The sequence below is a fragment of the Mus caroli genome, chromosome 7 (assembly GCF_900094665.2).
Source record: "Mus caroli chromosome 7, CAROLI_EIJ_v1.1, whole genome shotgun sequence".
In the NCBI taxonomy this organism is placed as follows: domain Eukaryota; kingdom Metazoa; phylum Chordata; class Mammalia; order Rodentia; family Muridae; genus Mus; species Mus caroli.
Window position 1 is genome coordinate 121,348,758 of NC_034576.1, and position 8,678 is coordinate 121,357,435.

General features: G+C 48.6%; 1 protein-coding gene across 1 annotated transcript in view; it reads right to left on the reverse strand.

Moving 5' to 3' along the window:
• Gpr139 (G protein-coupled receptor 139) overlaps positions 1–7,231 on the reverse strand; it is a 43,718-nt gene extending 36,487 nt beyond the window's left edge. The window contains exon 1 of the mRNA XM_021168519.2: positions 6,965–7,231. Within this exon, the coding sequence (XP_021024178.1) occupies positions 6,965–7,067 (103 nt within the window). The 5' untranslated portion in view covers positions 7,068–7,231. The remainder of the gene's footprint in view (positions 1–6,964) is intronic.
• Positions 7,232–8,678: the final 1,447 nt, after the last annotated feature.

The following is an 8,678-nucleotide window of genomic DNA, read 5'->3' on the forward strand; positions in this document are numbered from 1 at the left end:
GAGAGAGAGAGTGAGAAAGAGATCATTATTCCATGATAAAGCTGGGTAGCAGCACACAGGACTGTTCTGCCATTTCCCAGCTGTGTGAACTCAGGTAGAAGACCCAAAATTCTCATCTGAAAATGGTTCATGATACACACAGACCCAAAGACTCATTAGAATAATTAAATAAGTTCACACATGACAAATGCCTTGACAAATGCCCAGCAAACAGTAGGTGTCATGTGAGAGTCAGAGATTATTAAGATTGGTTGGCATCTTCATTCCAGGCTTTGCCCATGTCTCTCTGATGCTGCACATGAAAGTTTGCTGATGGGGCCCTTTCTTTTCATGACTCTGGGTACTTCCTCCAGGCAACAAAATGTGGTACTTGCTCATGTTTGCTGGCTTCAACCAGTACTATTTCTAAAAGTGATACAGAAAGCCAGGTAAATCTTTTAGGAAGGCCTATTGCCTAGGCTTACGAAGGACTTTATTGCTAACTTGTGGGGTTATTCTTCTTTGGCTTGCTGGGGCACATTTATCATTATTGAGAATAGAAAAATATATTTATGGAAAAGACCCATCATGTACAAAGTGTGCCTCTAGGACATAGACATGGCTTGAACACATGGGCATATTAGATAATGAAACAATATTAGTAGTTTTTGGATCTCCAGGCATGTGTGAGGGACTGTGAGAAGTCCTCGTATGTCTTATTTCTAATTATCCCAGCAACAATGTAAGAACCAGAAGGTTAATAACATTACCAGACTCTTACTCCAAGTGAGAGCAAGCATGCCAAGAATGGAACTAAGGATTTTCACATTTTAATTTATTTCCAAAATAACCCTTTGGAACGGGTACCGTTAATACCTTCCTCACGGCTGAGGAAGCCGAGGCTTGGAGAAGGTGAGAGATTTGCCCAAAGTAGCAGGTGATTAAGTTGAGGAGTCAGGATTTGAATTCAGGCAGTAAGATATCAGAAACCACTGCTTAACCAACGACCTTGATATCCCACTGTGGTAGAAGGAAGAGCCTGGGCTCAGAGAGGTGTCCTGTTAAATAAGGTCGCAATAGACACAGGATGCAAATCCACATCCAAAGTGATGCTCACAGGACCTCAGAAAGCAAGCACTCTGGACCCCATCTCAAGGCCATGATGGGCAGCTTCCAGGAGAGCAGCAGCATGAGTTTGATTCCACACCTCTGCATTGATACCTTCCAGCTAAGGGTCATGTCTCTAACTAGAGCTCAGGCAGAAAATGCTTCTCTTGTGGCTTTGATGACTCTGTGAAGAATGACCTCTTAACGTCATATCGTCAGTTACTGCCTGAGAAGCCTGCATCCCAGAATCCTGAATCTGTTCTTGTCTGGCTTATATGTGAAGGGTCCTGTGGTCAACTGTGCCTGAGTATGACACAGACAGGATGCAGGGTGAATTAGGTGCAACATGCAGGGTTATTTAGAAATGTAGTGTGTGTATGTGTGTGTGTGTGTGTGTGTGTGTGTGTGCTCGAGCTTTGGCAGGAAGCAGTTTACATGAATTTGGATGCAGGAATGCAGAAGAATGCTGTACAGCTGTATAAAGGAATGCCAAATGTCATACATTCTGCTGCAAATGATTGATAGGCTAGGTGAAAGAGAAAAAGGTAAGTCACTGTGTAACGTGCCCATTTCAGGCAGAGCTAGGAAGGAGAGTTGAGCTTCTCGATCTAGAGTTGCTTAATGCACTAATGTACCTTAAAAGAGGACGGAGGAAATGAAGGCCCAGCGGCAGTGGTCACCTGTGACAGGAGGCATTAAAGACTGTCGAGCTGGAGGAAGTGATGGAAGGGAGGCGTGCCAGTCTGTGCCATCATTTGAGGGTTTCAAGCCCCATGGATGCCATTATCTGTTTCAAGTGGACCCTCTGCTCCTGGAAGGTGCTACTTCCTGGAACTGAGTGTTTAAGTTCTACAGGGGACTTGGAATTCTATTGAGGTTTTTTTTTTCAGTTTTAAATTTCAAATTATTCATTGCTGGTGGATAACAGCAGCAGTAGGTTTTTACATATTAATCACTGTATCTGCAAACACACTGGAGCCCCTGGTTAGTTCTTAAGAGCTTTTCTGTGACATCTTTTAAGTTTTCCACGAAGGCTATTCTAGCATCTGTGATTAGAAATTATTGGATCTCTTTATTTCTGAATTCCCTTGTTTCTCTTTCTAGCCTTATTCCAGTGGCCCAAACTTCCAGTACCATGCTGAATGGAAACGAGGAAGGTGTTTCTTCCTGCCTGACTCAAGATCATGTGGATTGGGGGAGCACTGAGTCTTCAGCCCCTGAGTGTGATGGAAGTCTGAGTTATTTGTGGACTCTGTTTCCCATTTAAGAAATTCCCTTTATCACTGACACGTTTTCACTACAAGGGTATGTTAAGAGTAACTTGGCCATTTCTATTTATTGTCTGATAGTTTTATTTTCTTATAATGGCCTTCTTATTTTGATGATAGGGTAAAGCTGGTGTCACCAAGCCAACTGGGAAATTTTGCCTCATTTCAAATGATGCTAATGTAACTTACGGAGTGCTTACTGTGCTCAAAATGTGTCTAGTGCTTAACTCAGTCTTCACAACACAGTAGTATGGAATATTATCATCACCGTTCCATTTCCCATCCCGGGAAACAGAAGCATGGAGCAGTTGGTATCTCTTGTGCATGGTTATACAGGGTATAAGCATCAAGGCCAGGCTGTATCTCAGGGGTTCAGCTTTCATGTTCTCACTCTTAGCCTGTTCTCCACAACATCTCTAATCCTAGCTATTTGTGGATTAAAGAAAATGTATCTGCATAGCTCAGTCCGGTCACAGGACCACTTAGTATCCTTACCTTTGGTTAACAACCATGGTAACTACCGTGTGTCAGGCTTCCTTCCTCTCACCCCAGCCATCAGAGACAGATCTCATCACTCTGCTAGGCAGCCGTGGAAACCTTCCTTCCTGTAGGGTGAGGCACCATTTTAAGCTACCATCTCCTTCCTTACCCTGCTTTCCTTCATGTCTGGGGCACTTTTCAAAAAGAAAAATTAACAAATCTTTCAAATTCCCATTTAACTTTGCATGGTTCCTTCCTTATCAGGGCAGCCCACCCTTCACCCTCTTGCTGTCTTCCCCCGGGCTTTCAGTTCCTAGTTTCCTCCTTCCCTGTGCCATTCCATTACAGGGCTTCTTCTCCACTAAGCCAATCAGCACTGGCTTTGCCTACTTAACTCCTGTGTCTTGAGAAATAAGACATCTTAAGTGCATCTTCCTCAATTAAGAAGGAGGAGGGAGAGAAACGGATGGGGCTCTCTGAAGGGTAGGGGCACCGATGTTCTTTGCTAAGTCTTTTTAGCATCGGAGGAGCAAGGTTAGTTAAAACAGCTTCCTGGGGGAAAGGGAGGAGATTCGACTTAATAGAAAATACAGGTGCGTTTATCTCTGGTTTGATGCTATAACTGTAGGGCAGATGCAGCACTTCTCGGTGCCTCAGGTTACTCAGCCATAAAATGGGCTCACATGCATCTGTGGGTGAAAAGATTTGGTGTGGAGAAGGCCCTGAGTAAAATGAGCCTTTTTTGGGATCAGATGCTATCCTGAATGTTTTGTGGGGTAAAGTTTTGTTATGCTGCCTAAGCTGCCTTTCAACTTCTCATCTCAAGAAATGCCCCTGTCTTGTGAATAGCTGAGACCATGGGCATGGCTTAAGCTATTTTTACATGGAGTATCTTAATTAATAGATGTTACACGGGGAGGTAATTACACTTGATTTTAACCCATTTTACTGATGGGGCAAACTGTGGAACTGGCAGACTAAGAATTCCTTGAGTGGTTAGCTCTGCCCACACTCCATATAGGAATTCCTTGGACTCGTGCCAAGCCTGTTGCATTGGTCCACACAGGCAATTACTTAAAGTAGGGGGCTGGACCATGTGGCTTCTTTCTTTCAAGCTCTTTCTGGCAACTATGTGCCTGTATGTGGCCAGAGACACCTGCCACTTTCCTGTAATTACTGGATCCCTCTTGGCAAATACAGAGCCATTCCCACCACTTCTCCATTTCCATTCGCATCTCTAACAGCACTGAGGGGATTTGGAAAACTTGGGAGTGAGTTCACTGCTGGGAAGAGTGACTCAATTAAAATCTCAGTTTTCAACAATAGCAGGCAGGCCCGTGTTCCGCTGTTACACCACACCCCACATGGCTGTGTCTCTCTCCATCAGCAGTGGTGACAAGGGCTTGCTAACTGATGGTCACTCTGGGTTAAGGAGGAGACCACCGTGGTAAACTTGCAGGGCTCACATGCCAGGCTAAGTGCTCTCCTCTGGGCACCTCCTGAATCCTCTGCTGGTTCCCCGATTGCGCTGAACAGACCCCTTTCCTGACAACACATGGATTGACAATTATAGCTGCAGCCACACAGCGTCAACTGGTACATGTGACAATCATTGTACCAGCCACATGCTTAATCACTTCCTCAACTTCACTAAAGCTGTCACTTTTGCCACTCTAATAATGCCCACTTTACAGATAGAAACTGAGGCTCAGAGCCACCACACCTCCTGCCTCTGGTGGAGGCTGGATTAATCCCCTGTCTGCACTCTCATTTGCTGGGATGTGCTTGCTTCCCTGGATGGCTTTAAAACAGTGGTTCTCAATGTTCCTAACACTGTGGTCCTTTAACACTACTGCTCTTCCTCATGTTGTGGTGATGCCCCCCAAAGTATTTTTGTTGCTACTATTATGAATCATAATGTAAGTGGTTGTATTTTCTGATGGTCACACATGACTCCTGTAAAAGGGTCATTCTACTCCCACAGGTTGAGAATCATTGCTTTCAAAGAATGGCAAGGACTCCTCCGTCTTTGAACCAGACTTCCAAGTTGCTAACAAAACTGCTTGCAGCCCATAGTTTTGCCTAAGGCTGATCTCCCTCTCACCACCCTTCTCTAGGAAGCCTGATCCTTCTACATTCAGCTGCTATTCTAAAATCAGAAGCTTCCGTTCATGAGTTCTTTGAATCCAGGCCCCTGAAGCTGCTTTGGAGCCCTTTGGCACATCCTTAGTATTAGCACACAGTATAGGTGGTCAAAACTCTTAGCTAAGACGAGAAATACATCCACACCCTCTAAGTTCAAATCTCAACCCTTCCCTCTCTTAAATCCCTTAGCCCTGGGCTAACCCTATGCTAAAAACATATACTGGTATACTGTGCCAAAGCTCTGGGTGGGAAGAGCATGGTTTTCATGGGAGTTAGACAGTGACCGTTCAAGACACTTACTTGGACTTGAGGTCATTGACAGTCAGCATTCTCTGCTCTCCTAACCTCATGTCCTGTTTTGGACTCTTGGAGGTCACCTTCCTCCTTGTCTTTCCAGCTTAGGGAATGCCTAAGAGTGATTGTCTAGTACAGCAGTGGGGGAGATGCAACAGTCAGGATGGGGGTTACATTCTGACCAGAGGGTGCTGAGGAAGAGGGGTCTCTGGCTCTTCTTCACTTCACCAAGCATCACACACAACCAGTCTCTCAAAAACTGACTTCTCGATAGAAAGCTCTGGGGACAGGCTTTGGAGGGCAGGAGGGGGAGGTGCAACCTGGATAGAAATCAATTTCAGTTCCAGGTAATTACAGGAGCACCCTACCTGGCAGGGTGTGCAGAGGTGAAGCCCCTCTTCTAGGGAGGCAGGAGTTAGGGAGAGAGCTTCTCTCCACATGGGGGACAGGAGCCCATGTTAGGAAACTTGTACTTGCCTGTGCTGGGAGTGGAGATTGCTGGAGACCATCTTTCCACAGGCTCTAGATTCCTACATGTTTGAGGAGGAGAGGGCTCTCAGATCTCCAGGAAACTGAAGCCTAGCTTCTCAGGATCCCAGGATGCTCAAGTTCTTGGGGCAGTGGTAGAGGCTTAAAGTCTAGTTTGAACAGAGCTTTTTCTCTTTCTGAGCCTTTCCATCTCTAGCTCTCCCTTCTGTCTGCAGGTGACTCCAGGAAAGTCCATGACATTGTGTGGATGACAGAATTAACCAAAGACCTCCAAACTGAAGCCAACCCCACACCAAAGGGGGCACAGGGGCTGTTCTTCCAGGTCCCAGTTTGTCTCCCTCATAGCCCAGGCACACACCCCTCCTCCCTCAGCAGCTCATCTCTCTTCAGGAATTCACTACAAGTCTCAGCTTCACTTTCCAAAGGACATTAAGATGTGGGACCAGCCAGCCACTCATCTGCAGCGCTGGGAGCTGCCTGGGGAGGGAGGACTGGGGTTGACCTGGAGGCAAAGCCAGAGGAAGCAGACATAAACTCAAGGAGACTGGCATCCTCTGAGGTACCAGTGTCCATCCCTGCCCCATACATCCCAGACCCAGAGATAGTCCTTGACTCTTCTTAGCTACAGGGAGACACCTTACTCCCTAGGGCTAGTGATAGTGGATAGCAAGGGCTCACCTCATTGTCTCTTGAACCTGAGAAGCTATGATCAAGGTCTGGGTTTTATGTAGCATTAGGGAGTGTGGCAGAAGTGTGGCAGAAGTGTTCTCAGCTGAGGTGACAGAGTGGGGCAAAAGCTGGAGAGAAGCCTTCCCTAGGCTTTCTGCCCAGAAGCTGCGGTCAAGTCTCACACAGCCCTTTTGGGACCCTCAGGGATTTGACCCCCTGCACACACACACACACACACACACACACACACACACACACACACACACAGAGGCGCGCTTTGGAGTAGATGCACACCCACAAGTCACAATGCCCCAGAGCCACACAAGCACTGTCCCCGCCAAACCACAAGCCATTCATCCTGATCTGGAAACATCCACAGTTGCCACCAAGGTTTAAACTTTACACTTTTTCAAAGGGGGTGAGGGGCTCCAGGCACTTCTCGAGAAGGTGTCTGGGACCTCCTGAGGTTCTAGACAGCCTTGTTCTGCAACTTGGGACTCTTGGCCTCCCTCCCTCTCCCCCATACCCCTCACCTGGTAACCCGAGGCACAGCAAGAAGCTGTAGTAGACCACCGGCACGAAGCCTAAGCCGCAAGCCGAGCTATTCGCAGCGAGGTGGGCGTGCGTGTGCTCCATGAGCGCGCCCCTCGCCGGGCTGGGCTCGGCGCAGCTGCCAAGCGGCTGGGGACCAGGCAGCCCTAGGGAGGATCGCCGCACCGCTGGACCCGCTTCCACTACTGGCTGGTGTCCTCGGGTGGCTCCGCACCTGCCCTCCTAGATAGGCAGCTCCGTTCTCTGGCAGGGTGCAGGGGATGAGGGAGGGGCTCCTGAAGCCTGAGTGTGCACCTCCCTCCTAGGAACACTCAGCTCCCGCCTCAGAACCCGGGACGGGACGCCGTTCCCCTCAGCCAATCAGCAGCTTCCTGGATGGTGTGTGTGTGTGTGTGTGTGTGTGTGTGTGTGTGTGTACACGCGCGGACGCGCTTGCGCGGGCACACACACACACACAGAAGCTCGCGGTGCAGGTTTGGGGGTGGGGGGCTTGGGTGGGATGTTAGCCTAACCCAGTCCCAGTTGCGTTTTTTGGCTTCAGTTTCTGGAGGAAAAGACCGGGTTAACTTGGGAACCCCGGAGGAAGACCGGGATGGAGAACAGGCTATCCTGGGTTTCCAACCCCTGTGGGAGGGGCGTGGTGTGAATATGACCTGCTTCTCCCTCAGCAGCTCCTTTCCCTTCCAGTATGTCCTCAGTTTTTCTTCTGACTCTCCCTCTAGCTACTTGTCCTCGCTCTCCACCAATGCCTGGAGTCCATCTTCACGTAGAGTATTTTACATCCCGGTATGGCGGATGGGGTCGCGATTGTTGGATCCCAGAGACTGTTGAAAGGGTTTTTTTTTTTTTTTCTTTTTTTCTTTCCTGCTTGAGCCTGTGGGTCTGAAGGAAGGGTGCGAATATCTTTGCGAATACCACCAGGTCGATGGTGCTGTCCCTGAACTTGGATGGGATGCAGGCTGGCTAAGAGCCCACAACACACAGCCTTCAGCCTGGCATAAGTCTGTTACAGCCACTGAGATATAACCGCACGCACACAAAGGCGCACAATGCCCAGCCATGCGGATGCACTCACACACCCATGCACGCGGATGCTCCCATCTTCCACACCTAGCTAGGCTGGTGAAAACGTGCAGACACCCTCATCAATATGCAAGAGGGCGCAGCAGGCTCAGGCGGAGCCTCGAACAAGTACACAATCGCACATAGGGAGCTGGGTGGTCTGGAGTACTTTGAAGGTTGTGTGAAGGAGAGAGAGTATGGGCAGAGCAGGTGGGATTCCGGCAGTGGAGGGACGCTCCCATTGCAGGAAAGGTAGGCAGAGCGCTGCAAGAGCTTCCTTTTTCAAGGGTACCCAAGAATCCTCCAAGGAGAGACGTCTGTCCTGGACTCAAGTCAAGAGCACAGAGGAGGAGCACAGAGGAGAGCCTTTCCAGGAGCAAGCTGAAGCAGATGCAAGCGAGGGGCAAGCGACTGGCTCTAAGATGTTGAAAAGCCCACCTCCTCAGACTCCTCCCCTAACCTCTGTTCCTTAGAGAAAAAAGCAGAGCTTCTTCTGGGTCTCCAGCAAGGGCCCGGTGTCCTGTCCCCATCTCTGTTAGGCGCTTCCCCGGGGAAGAGAATGGAGGATGGGAATGCTGGAGGACCAAAGTTGTAGAGGAATCTTTTGGCCTCAGCTGGGTCTGTGGTGAACAG